We start from the raw sequence: 20,868 nt of genomic DNA on the forward strand, positions 1-20,868 counted from the left end.
TATGTAACCGATTACTCGCGGTTGGCTCGAGGTTAGTATTACAAGTGTTTTCGTAATTCGGATGTTGCTGTCTCCAATGCTCTGTACGTGTGCCCGACACGGGATACTTCCTATTGGGATGCAGCTGACCCTTAATCAGCAACGCCCCCCTAGTCTGTACCTCATATCTAGCGTGGTGCGTCTTTCTCGACTCGAGGAATCCAGGATAGAATGGTCACTAACCGGCGCAATCATCAGTTCATGTAGAGTTGTCATGAGCGGTACAACCTTTGGCTCTTGTTGAATGATCAGTGGACTGCACAACCTTTGACCCGTGTATCTGTAAAGAGTGTGTATGTATTGCCGCGACTAAGTAAAAGTTTATCGATCGGATAGGAGGGTCATAAAACGGGGACACAACGAAAGCTCAATCTTGTCGATCCATATAAATCCTATGCAGCGATCTCTTTTGCCTGCCCAACAGATCACTAATACATATGCACGCTGCAAGCGCCCTATAGCAAAATAGTTACAGAAATTACGCGCTACACTATATTAATAACATACGAATATATGTCTCTTTACATAAAATATTTACTTTTAGCGTCAAAGCCATATACACGGAGAAAAATAGGAATTTTTGTTATGGCTATAATCCATATCAATGGAAACAGATTGATTATACAAAAAGTTTCACAGAAACAATACAAATCGCACAATGCAATTGCGTAGCCGGGTTAGGTGAAGTGTGCTCCCATTTAGGCTTTTTGCCCTGAAATGCTAGTCTAGTGAAGAAGTAAACTATAATGAATATTCGTGTGCAGATATCCTTAATCGGTGGTTAGTTTCGCTAAAAAAGCAGATGATTATGTTGAAATTCATAACATATTCAGCCAGATAGATCAACCAACCCTCAGATATGATTTCCGGGTACCTGAATGCTCTGCGGAGAAGTGAAATATGGTTATAAGAAAATTGATCGGAAACGAATAAAATCCATCAATTGGCTAAATAAAAAAAACAAAAAAAAGATACAATGAAGCATTCGAACGAGAGCTCGAGCTTCTGTGTCTTAAATCTAGGTCCGAGTATGCTGATAATCCTTTCCTGTTATTGTTTCGATTCAAATCTAGTGGGAAAGTCGCTCAATTAACATCGCGAAATAGATGCTAGTAAGTTAAGCAATATGTGTCACACAAAAGCTCTTGTTTGGTGAATAGCTTGCCTAACTGTTCCACAAAGTTCATGTTAGTTCTATGGAATACTTCGCGCTAATAGAAAGTTCACAACTATATTTAAATCATCTACAAGAACGTCGATTGATAGTGAAACCGCTTCTGCTACCTAGAAGCTACGAATGTAAACAAATGATGTTTGCCCAACAGATGCTCTGCATGTATGTGTAGCAAGAGCCCTATAGGGGGTCTTTTACGGACAAAATTTCTGTCAGATACGGACCAAATTTCTGTCAATCGTTCTGATTTCTGATTGGCTGATTTCGATAAATTTGGGTGAACAAAGCCGATTTTTTCAGTGTTGCCAATAAAAATAAATAGCGTTGGATTTGTATTGAATTTAGAGATGGTGAATTTAATGAATATTACGATATTTAGTTTAAAGGAAATGTGAAGGAATTATATGAAAGTCACTCATTTGTCAATTTAGCTTCGTTAGGTCCCTAATGCGACTTCATATTTCGGAATATAATTTCTATTGCTAAGAAGAAATGGAAAGTTTCATCATTCACTATGCAGATGACAGAGTTGTTAGCTATAGCTCGTACATATGAAAAAAGAGATGGTTGATACCTGAGAGAGAGGAGCCAGCTGAATGACAGATAGTTTGTTTTCTTCTTATTCTTCTTACGCATCATCATCAAGAAAATTCCAATCTGACAATTTCAATCAAGCATGTTGTTGTCATTCATTTATGAGAAAAGTGTTCAAACTTGACGTGAACCTTTGTTTGTGAGTATTTTTGTGCGTTTTTATCCCCGATTTGATTTCTGACGTAGGACTGCGTCTAACAGGAATATATGGGGGGTATAAGAAGGATCATGTAGGAAATAATAAAAGATGTACCAGGCCAGCCCACATCATGGCTTCCAGCAGCATCGGCCCATTCCAACATTTTTTTTTTACTTTTGATAATTTCGATATAGGTGTTCTAAAGAATTATTTGAATGATTACTAAAACAATATCCGAATTTTTTTTCATTCTTTCATTCATTCTTTCACTGGTTCCAGGTTGATCTATTGCTGCAAGCTCAGTGAATCGATTTTTGCAATGTGGGCGATGATTGTATATTCTCCGATGCAATTTGAACATGCAACGTATGTGGAATATATAAAATAAGTGCTAATCTTCCAATTAAAAGAGTCAACATTGATTTCTCTCAGGTGCATTTTGATGGAATTTTGTTTGTGTCCGATGGAAATAATAGTAGGTTGACTAAAAAGGATGCTGTGTCTGCAATTTTAACAGGCAGTGATCACGATTCGGATGAAGATGAGAATTATCCTACCAGTCTCTCGTCATCTTTGCCATGATATTCCTGCCCATCACTGATGGACCATTCATATGCAAATTTTAAATTTGACATGCAGGTTGCTAATCAAGGCAATAGTATCACTGAAGATCCAATCGAATTGACCGATAGTGAAGGTGAACCAATTGGTCTTGTCCACAAAACTAAAAGGGTCAAGATTCTTTCTCCCCTTTATGTGTGATTTAATTTGTATACCATTTCCCATAGACAACATAACTGTCGCTTCCAAACAGTCTACATAAATGAAGCGCTCACTCTGCTCTCCCTCACAACACTCACTTTCCTTTTGTGACATTGATGAGTGAACATTGTTTGTGTGAGTGTCGATCCGGAATGAATTGTCTTTCTCAAGATTCATTGTACCCCTAAAAAGTGCTCGAAAGATGTAATCTTACGTTGATCGCACTTGATCGAAGAAATTACAAAAAGAATGTATTTGACCGCAGTATTTGATAAACTCTTTCTGAAAAGAACTGGATTTGATTTGCTCTCTCGTGTTGTGCGTTATGTGTGGCTATGGTAGTTTTTTTCGAAGCTGCTACTGATTTCTATGGCTTCGGCGTTTTCGGCTTGCATGCAGCGATTTTTGAGGATTTGTTTGACTTTTGCTTTCGGGCAGCCACACAAGCAGTATCAGCAGCTTTCTTCTTGCTGGTCGCCTTCTTCACAGTAGCAAGTTTTTTTTTGTAGCAGTAACTGTTCCAAAATGATCTAACCGCTGTACAATTATAATTGAGTGCATTTCCGAGCTTGCACCTTATATTCCTTATATACAGATTTTTGTGATTTCAATTGCTTGCCTTCAAAGCAATTTTTTAGCTATTGAAACAAGTTTTTGGATCAATAAGTAACACACATATAACGCGTAGACATTTTATCTTTCGAATGAAGCGGTTATCATTACATTTCTTTCAACCGGCGAAGAGGTTTTATTGCTCAAAATCTTGTTTCTCCAATGTAACACTCTTGTTTTCGAAGCTTTGAACTTACACCCCTGTATAGAAATGAAGGATGTAGTCCAACGTCAAAATTATTTTCACATAAAATGTCTTGCAAAAAAATGTCATTTTGAAATTTTCTACATATTTCAATACTTCCCCTTGGTTCACCGTGACTGGTCCGCGCTGACATAAGGGTGATCACAACAAAAGCGAGCTGGCTCCTCTCTCTCAGGTTGATACCATCCAGGTTGTGTTTTGTTGACTACCAATTGTTACATTGCTGACATGTTCTTTCCCGCCTTTCCCGACTTATTTTGATGATGTAAAGAGCTACGAATTTTGTTCTGTTCTGTCGAGGAAAGTTTTCGCTTCATCGACGGTGTATACTCATAGTCGAATTCAATATTCATGTCATCCACATTATCACTAAAATTAGATGAAGCTGAAGTTCGATATGATGTCGATGCTGCTTCGCTGACCATCAATTTCTGGGCTAAACATCCTTCTCGCCGCTTTGATAGCAAGTCCCTCAATCCAACAAGATGTTCTTGTGTATCGGCTGTATGCGAAGCATTCGGTACTACGATCATGTAATGCGACGAAGAAGAGTAAGGAGCCAGTTGTCTCATCGTGTCTTAGCAACAAACCACCGCATTCGTGGAACAGAAAACGTTTTTTTATAACAGAATCAGTGTGGCACTAACTCAGTTTTAAAAACGGATTCGCTATAAGGACGGTTTGACACTCCTTTCCCCTCTCTAAAGAGGGGGGAGGCTGCTGAACAACTCGAGAACTAATCAAACAAACAGAATCAAACTTAGCATATAGAGGTTTTAAGGATCGATAAACGTTTCTATGGTAGTTCGACACTCCTCCCCCCTCTCTAAAAGGGGGGCTCCCATACAAATGAAACACAAATTTCTGAAAATGGGAAAATTCGAAAAATTATATTCGCATGTGTTCCGTAACGGTAACGGAATTGAACTTCGTTCGAAATAGGAAATGGATTTTAAATGAAATTTTATAGTAAAAATTAATTTTAAAGGGTAGATTAGAAGATCTGCAGTTCTGCGATTGGACCCATAAACGTACGCTTAATAAGAAATCGTGGATGTGATAACGAAAAATAAATTTTGGGCGGGACGAAGTTTGCCGGGTCAGCTAGTACATGATAAATGGAATGGTATCCTGTGAACAGTGTTTGTGATATTGCAAAACAACACGAGACATTAATGCACATTTACTTTTATTATCTGTATAGTTTAAATATTGTTTTCTTCTCCAATTACAATCGTTACCATTCCTTCGAATTTGTTCTCAACGACAGTTAATTTCTAGTGGTGTAGAAAATCAATAGTGGGAACAAGAATTTCTTCTCTCCATGATAATCTCAGATTTCTTTTAGGTCGTCTCCAATGTTGCCTGCCTTTTCACTTTTACCTCAAATCCAGTTCTTGTCCTACTGTAGCCAACAATATCACGGTGTTGTGTTTTGCATTACTATATCTTCGAATTGCCTGGTTTTAATTTCGGGAATAAAATGTATACTGCTTCTAGCTGGTGATGTGGACTTTTGTATGATCGCTGAAGAGGATTTAATTTACTATTGAACTTTTTTTCGGTTTGGCTTCAATTCGTTATACATATCACATTATTCTCCAATATTCTCCGCGTTCCTTTTTCAGTTTATGAATGTCGTATGAATAGTTCCCATTGAACATTTAAAATAGAAGTGCACAACACTTCTCAAGATTGAAAACCAAATATGTTCACAACGATTTATGTTCATGTTTTACGAGAAGCGTTCACGTTCACTTTGCAGTCACAAGCACCGCTAAATCACTTTCCTTTATCATTTGTTGTATTTTTTCAATAACTGTATGTTTTTGAGATCTGTCTGTGCAACTATTGGCTTCTAGCAATCGGTGATTTCAGTCTTTAAAACGTTTTCAATCACATCACTTAGTTTCGAGCATAATGGAGTTGTGACTGCTGTGAGCATTCTCAGAACGTGTTCGTCAATTGAAGCGCATAAATGATAATTAACAGATGATGTCAAGTGATGATGTCTCACAACTATAGTTCTACCGTGGTTTTGCTTCCCTTGCGTTAGACATTCCATTTGCTTAAACAATAACCTACTCCAATAATGCTCAGTTGTTTGTGTCAACTCTAAACGCAATTGAAACGATCAAAAATTCATATCGCCGATATGAGAAAAGGATAATTTTTCTCTGCTTTTCGTTTATTTTAAATCCTAGGTTTTATTATTTATTTATCGCTCTAATCAATAGCTACTTTACGCAAAGGATGAAACGGGTATGTCGAAGGACAGTAATGAAAAAGGTTGATATAGTTGCGTCAGCGTTAGTGTAATGCTCGAATAATGCGATATTCGGTTCCGTCAGACGTGAATGGAATTTAGCGCGCTGTCGCAATCGAGTTGTGTTTGATTTCAAAGAAATAGTCACGTGCCACCGGGGAATCATGAATATCGAAAAAGGGAATCAGTTCAAATAAGTCATATCCTTTAGATTCAGTTTTGGAAGGGGTTCTGCTGTGTTCGTGGCTGTGTTTTTTCTTCAGTTGTTTGCTACGTTTATTATTATTTCTTTATTACATTATAAGTTGTAGTATATTTCCTTCGTTTAGGATAGATTTATAAATATTACTGATTTTCACATAAAAAATATACAGAGCTATGATGTTAGGAAATCACGTAGCATATCTGGAAAGAGAGACACCAGAACAATTGTTAGAATAGTACAGTGTGATAGTTGATAGTCAAAATACGCTCAAATGTTTAATGTTGAAGAAACTACTCTATACTGGATTGGATTTGGATTGGTTTGGATTTAACATATAAAAATGTCATACAAATCCTATGACATTTTTCTCACTTGTATCTTTAAAATAATCGACCGAGATGCAATCGATGCAAGATTATTCGGTTAGTAAAAATGTAATGCATGTAATGCCTACGTTGGAAATCAGAACAAGAACCATATCAAACAAATGTTTTTCTTTAACTTTTCCTCGAAGTACACTGATATGTTTTGTTCTATTATTACGAGCATTTTATGTTAGTTTTATATTACATATCTCTGATGATTCACCAATTGGGCGTATTTAAAAGCGGTAAATGCATACAACACTGTCATCATAATTAACGAAATTAGAACAAAAAAAGGAGGTGTAATATTTGAGGTTCCATTGCGTTACTTGTTTTGTGCAAATGTTACTTTAGGGATCGCATTAAATTTGTAATATTACGTTCTATTCGGTTTGGTGGGAATGAAACTTGTAATGAAATGTAATGGTCTCTCTTTGAAGTCCGTACAAAATAGAAATTTCCATGTTTAGATAAATTCACGAACATATGTGAATGTTGAAAAGCCATACAAATGAAACACAAATTTCTGCATTACTTGGAAAATTAGTCAAGCAAACGAAACCAAAGTTGACATGTGAAGGTTTTAGGTGGCAATAAATGATTCTATGGTACCTAAACACTCCTCCCCCTTCTCTAAGGGGGGCTGCCATATAAATGAAACACAAATTTCTGCATTACTCGGAAATTAATCAAACAAACGAAACCAGATTTGGCATGTGGAGGTTTTAGAGGGGCAATAAATGTTTCTATGGTAGTCAGACACTCCTCCCACTCACACTTACACTCCACACTCCACTTCAATTCACATATGTTCTACAATTACATATTAACAAGCGTTATTAAGTCCATTTGATGTTTGCGCTAACGAAATTGATCTTCGTTTGAAAGTGGAAATGGATTTTAATGTGATAAAACGCGCTCCTATATTGTCTTCTATGTATATATAAATAGGAATGGATCGCCGAATGAGTTGATAAGAGCAAAACTCGAGAAAGGAATTGTCCGATTTAGGGCTGTCTTTATTCTATCATGTTGTATGTATCAAACATTTATTCCATGTAACGGAGAAACATATTACAGTAAACATTCGCTAACTGGGCGAAACGAGAAGAGCAGTTATCGACATTCGATTTTTAACTCGAGGGGAACTTCAATGAATTGTTTGATTCGCGTTGATCATGAAATTGGAAAAACAAAAGGTTCCCAATGGAAGTTTCGCAGTGAGTGCGACATCAGATATGAAATATAATTTGAGGAAATTATTTTCCGGCAATTTAATCAATGTTTTTGTCATGCGAAAATAATGTCAATTTTCATTATCTTTCAAATTACATTCGAATGCCCTTCATAGCAAATCTTCCATTTGAATATGGCGTCAATTGTTTACGAAATTCTGCTTTTTTAACTGATCCAAGGACCAGTGAACGTTCGCCCAGTTAAAAAGCAGACCAGTTAAACCAGTTAAACCAGGACCAGTTAGCGAACGATTACTGTATTTGCAAGTGGTTGAAAAATCTTGAACGAGAATTGTGTTTGAACATAATCTGATTTTATAATGACATGTTTCGGTAGAAGTACTAGGAATTTTATAGTAAAAGGTTATTTTAAAGGGTAGATTAAAAGATCAATCAATGAAGTTTTGCGATTGGACCCATTAACGTGCGCTTAATAAAAAAAAACGTGGATGTTATAACGAAAAATAAATTTTGGGCGAAACGAAGTTTGCCGGGTCAGCTAGTAAAGACTATGAAAATGGAAAACCTGCTGCTTTTGCTTTTGTATTATTGGAATCGTAATCCAATTCGGATTTTGATTTTGAAAAGTATATTCGCGTAGACGGCATTAAACTTCGTGTGCTTTCATTGGGAAGCAAAAATAATGATGGATATTCAGGTGGAATAAACATGCTTTCAAAATCAAAATTATGAATGAATATTTACTTTAACGTATCGTTTTTTATTTTATGTGTGTTACTTCCTGTGTATTAGAGATAGGAAATTGCGTTACGTAGGGGGGGAGGGGGTCCAAAATCCGTATTTTTAGCGTTACGTAATTTGTGCACGACGCCTAAATAGATGTTAACGAGTATGAGTCTTGAGTGTGGTCTTAGATTCTAAACTAACCTTCGTTGATCATTATAATACAATCGTTCATAGGACAATCAATATGTTGAGCTTCATCAAACGCTTTAGCTACCATTTCCAGGATCCGTACACAATAAAAACATTGTACGTAACATACGTCAGGTCAATTCTCAAATATTGTAGTATTGTATGGTCCCCCTACATTACTTCACACAAACTAGGCTGGTCTTCATATCACTTCCCTCCATATGAAGCACGTTGCATGCTTATCAATAAGAAAAACTTAAAAGAACTTCGGAACTCTGCCATGATTCTATTTATTTTACATCATATCCCAACGAGTGGACTAAGAAGAAATATGAGGAAACCTGATTTTTTACGCGCCAATAAGGCATCTGAGAAATACAAACATTTTCTACATAGGTTACCGAAGAACAAATTACGCCAAATAAAGTCCTTCCAATCGTATGATAAGCCTCTGTAACGAACACAGTGAAATAATTGATGTAATCACTCAGGGTGTCAACTCAAAACCCGAAAAAAATTCCCTGATATCCCCTGGTATTCCACTAATTTTTCCGAAAAATGCCAGATGTAGACTAGTAATCAAATTCTGTACTAGTATTTTAGCTATAGTTCCTAAAACATTTGGTTAGCTTAAACAATGAAATTTAAGAACGTCTATCGATATCTTGCAATAAATGCAAATTGTTTGTGATTTTTAATTGAGTTAAACGACGGCTGAGAAGTGTCTTGTGAGATAATAAAATGGATTCACTAAACAGTTCAAAGTTATCTTGAAAGACCCTTCAACACTAGTACAGAATGAGTAATTTTCATTTTAATTCGGATCAATTTGGTGCAACTGTTACGATTTTAACGAAATGCTTTTTCTTGCAATCTTTCGTCTCCTTTCTGTGCGTTTTCCGAAGTTTTCTTCGTTTCACCTCCATAGATTTCGCTTCTGATTTCCGTAGCCTTTTCACTAACCTACTCATTAATTGACTCATTTAACGCAAAAGCTTCTTCCTTCCAATTTTGCTTATCTTCTAGATAAAGAAAATTTCGAACTCGTTGAATTAACAACATTTTTATTGAAATTCGAAAAACTCTGAAGGGAGGTCTGAAAATTCGGAAAATTGAATTCCCATATGTTCTACAATTACATCATGATAAACGTTGTTAATCCATTTGATGTTTGTGCTAACGAAATTGATCTTTGTTCGAAGGTGGAAATGGATTTTCAGACAATAATAACGCTTTCCTATATCTTCTATTTATATAAATAAAAATGGAAGGCCAAATGTGTTGGTTCCTCGGAAAACCCGAGGAAGGGATGGCCCGATTTGAACCGTCTTTTTATTTTTGCTGTATTTGTCTCTTCCCATAGTTCAATAAAGTGGAGGGAAAAATCGGAAATTTTCGGAAAACTCTGAAGAAAGATCGGAATTTTGAATTCCCATTTGTTCTACATTTACACCAAGATGAACGTTTTTAGCTTTGTGAGAAAATGTGAATGTTCGAAAGAATTCATATACAAAAGTCTAGCCGGGTCAGCTAGTAAATAAATAAATATGTAAATCACACCGGAAGAAATTTCGTAATTCAAAGAATTTTATAGAGTTGAGTTCCTACTCGAACGTCATGTATTGCGAAGTGCCTATATGGAATCGAAATTCGATTTCGATTTGTATCTGAAATGTTTCTAATATCAGAGATGCTGACAAACCTAACTGGGATGCAACAAGCAAATCAAACAGATGGAAAAATTATGATTTGATGCGCGTTGGTGAAGAAACCAGAGTGAGCTCGAAGACGCAATAAAAATCCTTTAAGTGGAAAACTTTATCGCACCCGCCGTATTCTCCAGACCTGGCCCCGTCAGATGATCACCCTTTTGCTTCAACGGGACATGCACTTGCAGAACATCACTTTTCCGAATATACAAATGTTGAAAAGAGGTTTTCGACAAAACAAGAAAAGTTTTATTGGAAAGAAATCCACAAATTGATTAAGAGATTGGTGAATTGTGTAGAATCAAACAGGGATTACATCGAATAAAGATATTTTGTGATTTTCGTGAAAATTATGTGTTTTTCTCATCGGAAATTCGAATTTAATTTTCCATAGATGGCGTCAGTAATCGGAATTTTGCGTTGTACTGGGTGTTTAGGATACAAATGGTCTGTGGCTACACACACACCTTGTTATTATCAAAGAGATACACACCGTCACATAAACACTGCACACCGCACATATCATACATGTCATGCCACTCCAGTGAACTTATAAACAACAAAGAGAACAGACGCAAACGCTAATAAAGTAAAGTTAATATTTATTAGACTTATTCGTTCGCCTTCTTTCCCGTCGGTTCGTGTTCCCACAGGCCTTTTATCGTTCGACTACCGATGCACTCAGGGTTGTCAACTAGTGACATACATCGTCTTCAAACTCGAAATTTGCTTCGCCTCAAACATTAAGCCTACGCCAACCACTCCCAAACAATTTTCAACATTGAAAACGAGCAATAAACTTGATTTGATTATATCCATGTATTTATAACGTAATTAAAATTAAGTACATCTACACTTCTTGTACGCCACATTCAGCTGCTATAATTCGGAAAGCCCAAGTCAGAAGGCTTAAAATGCGTTTGTGGCCCTGATGCTGTAACCAGGGTTGCCACATTTAATTCTGTTAAATTTTCTGGAAAAATCTGCACGTCTATATTTTTAGCCATAAAATATGTATAGAAAATCTGTATCGGAGAGTTAAGGGAAAAAAATGAAAATAAAGGTTTATTTTTACTTTGAACTTATTTTTCTTATTTATGGGTTGTTAAAGTCGTGTCAATAGGAAAGTTTTTCGCCTCTGAATTGTACGATGTTTTTACATGGTTTGGTTGTACTTTGTCTTAAAATGTTTCTTCAACTTCATTTTTGACGCTCCTCCTTCCGCCGATACATAGTTCTTCGCTCTCAAAATAGAGTCCATAGTCGTGGGAACCAACACATACTGATGAATGCCATCAAATGTCTTTTTTCCAATTCAATTATTTGGTTTAATCGCATAAGCTTTGCGCAGCCGCAAAACATGTCTTACAAACGACCAATGGATACAACAATTTCTAATCACGTTTTTTAACATCCAACAGCTGGGACCAAGTTATATCCGAGTCACTCAATTTTTGCCCCATAATATTCGACTTGAGTAGCCTAAATTAGTAATCCAGGCCTTGTGTATTACCTGTTTTAACGAATTGAGGAAATTTTAGCATCAAATCATTAAGGTTGGGTAGCTTGAAGAAATTTTAAAGGTTTATCCAGGCTGCAACTATGTTTCACCAATGCAATATAGAAGTCACGACAAATCGATTTGAAAATCAACTTCCTAGCTGCACCCATCTTTCTTCAGCATCTTGTGCATCGATACCAACGCAAACATCCTCAAGCTTCTTCAGAAAGTCTTCAAAATCTTTCACATCAAGGTCAGCATCAACGAATCGTTGCGCGTAGCTCTCCAAGCATAAGTTACCCAACATGATCAACAATAACAGTCTTCTCTCATTATAAAGTTCGCCAAATTGAAAAATTTCTGATTGAAAGGAGCGATTGACATTATTGATGAGCGGTAGAATATAGTTTAGGAACAGTATAATCGGTTTATTCATAGGATCGTATAAATGAGTCAATATACGATTGGCGGATTGATTATGGTCATACATAACGTGGAAACAAAAAAATAGTTTAAGCTCTTCAAATCGCTCAAGATTTCGCTTAATAACTGCCCCCAACAAAAGCCATCTCATTGCGCTGCGTCCAACTTTTTTATAAATCAAAGTATCTATGTATGCACAGTAATAAATTTAATATTTGAAATTGAATTTAAAAAAATCTGTAAATTTTGTATTTTTGCTGAAAATCTGTAATTCTGTATATACAGATTCTGTATCTGAAATTTGGCAAAAAATCTGTTAAATACAGAATATCCTGTATATGTGGCAACCCTGGTTGCAACAGCCAGTTACAAAATATTTGGTTTCGTCGTGAAGTTGGATACTCAAAGACACTCGATGGATTCTACACAGGTTAAAATGGATCTGATTTCCAACTACGAATCGCTAATACGTCATTGCAAAATCAATTCTTTTGCGAAGCGGTTGGTGATGAAAAGTGACTCCTTACAACATCAAAGAGAATGATCGGTTTCAAAACGCATAATCAAAAGCCTCCGTTATAGCCAAACTCTCAATTCGGACCAGTACTGGCAACAATTTCCCTAAAGCTCTGGCAAATAGGAGCACAATTTTGTCCATAAGGACAACGCCAGGCGCACACATCGATAGTGATTCGCCCGGAGCCCCGGGAAATGGCTCTAACGCATTCGCCTTACAGTAAGCGAACCCAGTGAAAAGATTGATGTGACATTTGCAGTTCTCCCTACGAACATCGCGAAAAGCACCTGTTCAACATTCCACAATGCAGCCGACATCATAATTCTGGTTCGTGTTTTACTGACATTTACGATTTTTATGAGTTCAATAAAACGTCTTCAGGAATAAATTTTCTTAGCAGATGAATGCAATAAAGTTCCAAATATACGAGTTGTTTAGTGAATGTAGACACTAGACTTCCCATTCTTAATCCGAAAAAATAACGAAACTGTTTCTAATAGAATAAATATATTGAAAGTGACGGTATTTCCGAAGTTGATACATCAAGTACCATTTCTCTTCTCTTGGATCGAAACGTACCTCTTAGTCCATAGGCGAGCAATCCGGTCGTGCTCATCCCGATTTTGTAGATATTGTGTAGCAATACTTCCAACCAATGGATCGGCTGTGAAAAACGAAAAAGTTTATTCCACCGGATTATCCCCATTTTATTCCACCGGATCATACCTGGGTTGCAGTCTGTTAACAGAGAACAAATGGAGAGCAGCACTTTGGAGATAGTCAATGCTGGCGACCAATTATCCTTGAGGATATCGAGGCAGATAACACCCTGGCTGTTTATATTGCAATGATATATCCTCGTTCTGAACGTGACCTGTTTATCGTACAAATGCACTTGCATCAAACCGTATTATCAATTGTCAAAAAATGTTTTCACCTTGGGTGGTTTAAACGGATACTCCGGGGAAAAGTGAATATCGAGAAAGAACACACCACCCTCGTAAACCGATCCCGGTGGTCCCAAAATGGTTGAAACCCATTCGTACAGATTGTCTCCCTTCGGTCCAGCACTACAATTTGGCGGCGGATCAAGTGTGATTTCGGCTAGCTCTTTCTGAATTCGTTTAGCGGACGTTCCAAGGGCTTTCGAAATTTTTGGATTCGACTTGGTTTCCTTCGCTTCCGGTTTTGGTGTTGTTGGGGCTTCTGGGGTGGCACTTCCGCTACCGTTCCCATTGCGACGTCCTCCTCCGGACCCAGCACTACTTCCACCGCCACCGCCTCCAGCAGCATTACCAGCCGCCCCACCATTAGCTCCTGCTGTTGTCCCTGCAGTGCTACTTGAGCCAGCACTTGTCGACATCTTGTTGGCTAAGCTGGAAAATTACACTCAAATTTGACCTAAGTGAGAAGAGATTAAAATAATTACTTTGAGATCAGCAGTTTTAGAACGAATTGAAGTTTGAATTCTATCGAATCTTTAAAACACATAACAGCCATCACAAATCAAAAATGGAAAATACGAATACAAACAACCTTATGTAACGAAAACTATCAAAACAGAATTCCACAAAATTAAATAAGAATCGCTGCGGCTTCCGAGAACTTTGGCTTCTTTCTTTGTTTTCGGCTTTTTTTGCAGCTATTCTCTATCAAGATGACTAGATGAGTTGATTTTTTTGCCATCCTCACATCGATCTGAATCAGTTGATGTAGGATAGTTTTTCCAATCAATTGACAATTGTCAATCTATGGAAAACAAAGAAGACCTTGAGATTTTCAACTAATGAAAACATCGCTATTTCGAGATTATTTTGCAGTAGATTGCGACGGAAAATCTTAAATTCCGTTTTCCAATAAATCAAAGCGGCCATTTTGGGTTGAATTTTAATTCATCAAAATTTGTGGACATAACGGGCAAAGTACGTACAATTTTGTGGCTATTCAACTATCTGAAGTTTGACTACAACCGAAGGATTGTTTTAATAGTTTTTCACAAAACAATAGCACCGGGAAATAGCTTCCTCCTATAAGCAGGTAATTTCTTGCCTGCCTTCTATCACAGACTCGATTTTTTGACTTCGACCTCTCTCGCTCGCCTATGTTCTTCACACAACACACGACTCTACCGAAACAGAATCCCGCGATACAACTACACATAACGTAACAAAGTGGAAGAACAAGGCCTATAATGTACAGCTGATGCAAGAAGAGACTGAAAACATGGTGGTGTGGTTTTGACACATTTCCAATTCGAGCTACCGTTATTGAAAATTTCATTTTCATTTCATTCTTTTATTTAACTTATTTTGCACGTAAAAAAACAACACACAATGTCAGATTTCCAAATTATATAAGTTGTCTAAAGCTTATACATAAGATATTTTTTCCGTATCTATGAATAGTCATTTTTAGTTGACGTAGTATAAATAAAATCATTACATGTTTTACGCCGAATTATATTTTTCTATTAATTTTCGTTATGAAAACTGGTATTTTCAAATATTCACCTCTATAAAGGATAAATAGCTTTACGAGTACAAATTAATTATTTTGACACTTGTTTCGCGCCAAGGCAATGTTGCCATTATTACATATGTCTATTGGGTTTGAATCTTGGGCGGACTGTAAAATTCAGAAGTCGATCTCATTCTGATTACAGGATGCAAAAGTATTTTTTCTCGTTTTTTCTCAAACATCTATTTTTTTTTTGATACGCACTGCGGCTATATTCGATTAAACATAACGCATACGAACAATTCATACGTGTGATTCAGTCATACACAAACACTCTAACCCGGACTGTATGAAAACTAACGGAGCGGAGTGATAACTCTATTTGTTTATTTCTGCTTTGAAGATTTGGTTGTAACTCAAACCATATCCATAAAACTAATTATTGCAACGGTATGTACCCGGGGAACCTTCGATTTGTGAAGTGGTCGTTTGAATGATATATCTAACGAATGACACTGAGCTAATATGAAATTTTAGCTAATATCGAAAATGTCGTCAAAAGAAGTATGGCTTTGACGATATTTTCAATATTAGCTAAAATTTCATGGAAATAATGGACTCTATTATATAAATCGAATCGAAAAGTCGATACAATCCCTATCACTATCACTATCACACCGAGCAATATTTCGTATTTTGTAAATCAAGATAATCTCTTACCGACCTCGAATTTAATGTTTTACAATTGAATATACTCAAGCGTTTGTGAAATGCTTCCCAACGGAAAATTCGAGAGACTCAAACCAAAACTAAATAATTCTCTGAAGATATGCGACAAACAACTCGAAAAAGTAAGATAGTTGCACCGATAGCTTTCACTGGATCGATGCTATCGACTTGCTCGGTATCTATAATAGTAAAATAGAGCTAGCGAGCAAAATTCTTATCGACCCGATTTCTTTAATAGGACCCAGAAGCTTATTCCGTCTGTTAATGCTAGGACATCTTTGTCATGCTGAAGCAGTTCAATACAGTGGTCCAATGTACAGTAAGTTACATTTAATGCGACATTTAGCTAATTGAACAGACCTGTAATACGGCACGTTTAATCGGACATCTTTACCTCTGATTGGACATTTTTGTAAACATCGAATTCGTGCCCAAATTGTGGGCCCGTCTCGTCTCGTCTCGTCTCGGCTTCAGTCACTGTCGAGACGAGCAAAATATCCCATTCCAGTACACGAGTTTCATTGAAATGTTTTATTTGGTAGACTGGAGAGACTTCAGCCAGATTTTCTCGGTATGATCAGTGATGTCAGATGAAAAGACATGTTTTTGTTATGAGAAAAACAACAAACAGTTTTAAGATTGATCAATCGATACTCTTTTCTCATTGCCAAAAATTTAAAAAAACATAACAGTAAGGAATTTTTTGACGTGGGACTACGTCTAACCGGAGTATATGGGGGGTAAAATGAAAACCTAAACACAGAACATGCCGGGAAAAATGAAAGATTCCGAATGCTTATAACTCGAACATTTCGAACTGGATCGGAAAGATGTTTGCATCAACTGATAGGGAATATTTCTACGCATCTATCGCAGTTAATAAAATGTTATTTTTCATTAGACAAACAATTGAATTACTGTAAAACGTTAAGCGTTATATAAACGCCCTAACTACCTCGTTTTGATTGGCCCGGTTAACGGTTTCCCCAACACAGCCATCAAAACCAACCAGCATTGGGGAAATCGACCTTGCAAATACATGAAAGTATGGGGATTTTTGTTCTCATCGAAACGTGTTCCCTAACACAGACTTCAAAACCAAGCAGCGTTGGAGAAATCGGCTTTGGTAATACATGAAAGTCGGGGGTATTTTTGTTCCGACTGAAATGTTTTTCCCTAACACGGACTTTAAAATCATTGAGCGAGGGGAAATTGGCATTGGCATACATGTAAGTCGTGGTCATTTTTGTTCCGACTATTATGTGTTTCCTTAACGTAGACTTCAAATCAATGGAGCGTGGGGAAATTTGCATTGCAAATTCATGCAAGTCGGGAGTATTACTGTTCTGGCTGGAATATGTTTCCCTAACACAGACTTCAAATACATGGAGCGTGGGGAAATTGGCATTGCAAATTCATGCAATTCGAGGGTATTTTTGTTCCGACTGAAATGTGTTTCCCTAAAAGCCCCCGCAGACTGCAGGCATTTGCATATGCGCACACTTCACCGATTCAGTATCGGCCGATAAAAAGTTCGATGGGCTTCCCGATTGCATTCAAACTGTTTTGTCGGCAAACTATCGGTCGTCTGTTTAATCAGTACTGGCTAGCTTTGACCTGCGGCCATACGACGATTGTCTATTGGTCGATTGTTCAATTCGCTCTCAATTTTGGAATCCGACATACGTGCCGTGCAAATCACTGAGAATGGGATGCACCCAATACTCTCGGATTCTGATTCTGTTGATTTTCCTTCTCCGTTGTCAAACGATGATTAAACAATATGCGTTCGACGTACATGTCAAAATCGAAACTGAGTACCTGCAGTTCATCAAACCAAGCAAATTCGCGGTTCGAGAAGTACGTACACTTGAGAGATGCAATCTTCAGAGGGAAATGTAATATAAAATAATCGTTTGATAATTCTTCCGTTCACATATTTTGTCCTAGGCATCATACCAAACGTAAAAGAAATTAATTTTAAATTTACTTATAACGAAGAACATAATCTATCACAATGCGTGAATTGACCTTACATGGCATTTATTCAATCTTTTTACTCACAAACCGAATATATTGAATTCTGAAATTGGTTCATTCAATCAAAAATTCAATCAATACAAACAAATGATTGCTAAGCTAAGGTAGTCCCACGTCAACCTTGCGGATATATCATAGATATAACCCACCCCTTTTTTCATTGATATTTTTCCTCTAGCATATGGTTTCATCACTCAGACGTTTTGTTATTATGGATTTACTGGGGCAGTGTTTGTTCACCTAATCATCGATTTATCAAGAAAAGTTTTAAATCTATATATATGTATTTCCAATAAAGTAGTTGTTTTGAATTACTCATTTTCGTTCAATATGTGAAGACCCTTTTCGTGCTGTGTTAATATATTCAAAACAGTCATCTAGCATCCCTGGATATAAGTTCAATGTATACATTTGGTTGTGTTGTTTGGAAGAGGCTCATTTGAAAATCTGTAATCAGTAATCTTGCAATTACTGAATTGAATTTGATGGTTGCAGTTCAAAACATACATTGCTTATGCAATACTAGTTTAGACGTGAAACAATTTTTGAAGATAAAGGCGGAGCAGAAGAATACCGATGCTTTCAATCAACAAGGTGTACAAACACATCAAACAAACTAGACGATTCGACTGATTCAACGACGAGCGCGGTCAAACGGTCGTTGAGCCAGACGAGCTACTCGTCTGTTTTTAGTCGAGCTCGGCTTCTGGAATATGAAAACAAACGAGACGAGCACTCGTCTGCTCGTCTCGTTTTCTATGTTTTCTGGACATAGGGCCCCCACATGGAAAGACGTCACCACACGTCGACACTGTACCACTCTCATCGTCAATGTCCAATTACAGGTCAAAATCGCTTCCAATGCGACACTGAGCGGTGCCTCGGCATGTTGCATTAAATGTAAAGCACTGTACTTTCCAGTTCATTCAGGGAGACACTGTCCTTCGAATACATTTTCTCATGGGCTTGATTTTAAAATGATGTGCTGCCTGAATTTGAGATTATTAATAATAAATGTGGATGGATGGCCAGACGGGAATCTTCGTTTTAAAAAGGTCAGAGATATTTTCGATTTACCATTTCAATTAATTGAATCTTGGTGCAATATTTGTAGCTACAAATGATCCAAGACACAGTGCTTTCAACCAGGTTGAACGTCGGATGACTCCGCTTTCCCGGGAGTTATCCTCATGATCTCACATGGATGAAAATTTCAAAACAAGGGACCCGGAATTGGAAACGAAACATTTGAAGTATACAGGGAAATCTTTAGCGGAATATCCTAGCGATCGATGGATATTCCGCCAAAGCAGAATATATTGAGTCCGCAAACTCCCAAATCGATAGGGCGAAATTCGTACGATATTTGAAATTATCCGGCGGATGGACTTTCGGATCGTGATAAATAAACTCGAACACGATGAGTGTACTCAAAGAAAAACTAACAACGTGTTTTATTAAAAGCGGTTACGTTTGGAATGACAAATAGAGATAAGAAACAGGAAGTCAATAATGACAGTTGCATGAGCGGTACATAAAGTGGGTGCATATCAGTGACGTAGATATTGTAGAGTTTGCATACTTAACACGCCCGTGCAAACGTTAGTCCAAGGCGGTTCCGAAACTTCCTGAATGCTGGCGCGGGACAGCTCTTGGTGAGAAAGTCTGCTTGTTGTTTCGACGTTGGAACATAGTCGACTCGAATATACTTAGCCTCTAAAAGCTCACGAACGAAGAAATATTTCACATCCAGATGCTTCAGACGTCCGGAATCCTTCGGGTTTTCTGACCATTCATTGGCCATGACAGGTAGCTGCACAAAGTGCGATTATCTCGGCTTCGGTGAACGAGAGAGACACTGTAGCTTGCTTCTTCGCACTCCAGCTGATCGTTGCACCATAAACCTTAAAGACAGCGCCCGATACAGACCGGCGATCGGTGACATCATTCGCCCAGTCGGAGTCCGTAAATGCTTCCAGCAGTGGCCCTGCTTCGCTGTCCTGGAAGACCAATCCAAGATCCAGTGTCCCTTTAATATAGAGTAGGACCCGCCGAAGATGAACCCAATGTTCCTCGATAGGATAGGATAGTTCGGGACATCAGAGCGACATACATGACACAGCCAACTAGCTCGCAGTTCGGTTTGTCGATCCTCTTCGACTCTATCCCTTTCGAGAGCTTCAGCCGATGCTCCATCGGCGTTGTGATTGGTCGACACTCCTGCATTTCGAACCAGTCTAGCAGGTTCTCCAAGTAGTGACGCTGATTGATACGTGTTACCTTCTGTCGCAGATTCCAGTCAATCCGCGTGCCGAGAAAATTCTTCACTTCGCCAACGTATGTCATCTCGAATTCGGTTGAGAGGCAGCCTTTGATTTTGCACGTCAGCTCCTTCGACGTACTAGCGACAAGTACGCCATCACGTAGATGAGATGACTTATGAAAACGATCGTTCCACGAAGTTGCCGCCTGCTTAAATCCGTATAACGATTTATTTACACGGCACACGAGACCGTTCTCCTCGCTGAACTCCTCCGGTTGACGCATATAAATTTCTTCGGATAGACCACCGTTGAGGAAGGCCGTTTTTACGTTCATTTGATGGACGACCCATCCTTCGTGATTCACCAACGCCAAAACCGTACGCAACGTATCCATCCGAGCAACGGGAGAATACGTTTCGGTGTAATCAAACTCGTGCTTTTGGCTGAACCCTCTGGCAACTAATCTCGCTTTGTACCTTGGCGTCTCGTTCTCGTTGCTTTGCTTCACTTTAAAAAGTCACAGGAGGGTTGTGTCCGAGACACGACCGCATAGTTGACGTAGGATTCCGTTAGGTGATCTGTTGATTTTGGATATGTTTGAAGAATTACCTCGTTAAACTCTTTGATAATGATTTGATGGCCCTGAAAAGGACCATTTTAAACGGCTTCTTCTTATTGTCACTTTTCTTCTTCGATCCCGAAAAAGCTGCCATCTCTACTTTTTGTGTGAACAATTCTACACCTGCACTTGCACCG

The 20,868-nt window shown here is 37.8% G+C and overlaps 1 protein-coding gene across 2 annotated transcripts; it reads right to left on the reverse strand.

Annotated features, from left to right (window-relative positions):
- Positions 1 to 4,697: 4,697 nt before the first annotated feature.
- On the reverse strand, positions 4,698 to 14,751 carry LOC129777321 (ubiquitin-conjugating enzyme E2 E1). 2 transcript variants are annotated; one of them, XM_055783549.1, is made up of 5 exons: positions 14,553 to 14,751; positions 13,560 to 14,023; positions 13,349 to 13,496; positions 13,202 to 13,286; positions 4,698 to 6,196 (listed from the first exon to the last, which is right to left on the reverse strand). In XM_055783549.1, exons 2-5 carry the CDS (start codon positions 13,983 to 13,985, stop codon positions 6,184 to 6,186), a joined length of 672 nt encoding a protein of 223 aa, XP_055639524.1. In that variant the 5' UTR covers positions 13,986 to 14,023; positions 14,553 to 14,751; the 3' UTR covers positions 4,698 to 6,183. The 2 variants fall into 2 exon arrangements, with proteins under 2 accessions (XP_055639524.1, XP_055639525.1); XM_055783550.1 differs by lacking the exon at positions 14,553 to 14,751 and adding an exon at positions 14,159 to 14,177.
- Positions 14,752 to 20,868: the final 6,117 nt, after the last annotated feature.

Source organism: Toxorhynchites rutilus, chromosome 3 (assembly GCF_029784135.1).
Source record: "Toxorhynchites rutilus septentrionalis strain SRP chromosome 3, ASM2978413v1, whole genome shotgun sequence".
Lineage (NCBI taxonomy): Eukaryota > Metazoa > Arthropoda > Insecta > Diptera > Culicidae > Toxorhynchites > Toxorhynchites rutilus.

Excerpts from the sequence above, each read along its gene's own strand:
- LOC129777321 (XM_055783549.1), bottom strand. The coding sequence starts at position 13,985 with ATGTCGACAAGTGCTGGCTCAAGTAGCACTGCAGGGACAACAGCAGGA. Across the intron at positions 13,497-13,559 it reads ATCCGTTTAAACCACCCAAG|GTCACGTTCAGAACGAGGAT; the intron begins GTGAAAACATTT and ends TACGATAAACAG. Across the intron at positions 13,287-13,348 it reads GTTAACAGACTGCAACCCAG|CCGATCCATTGGTTGGAAGT; the intron begins GTATGATCCGGT and ends CGTTTTTCACAG.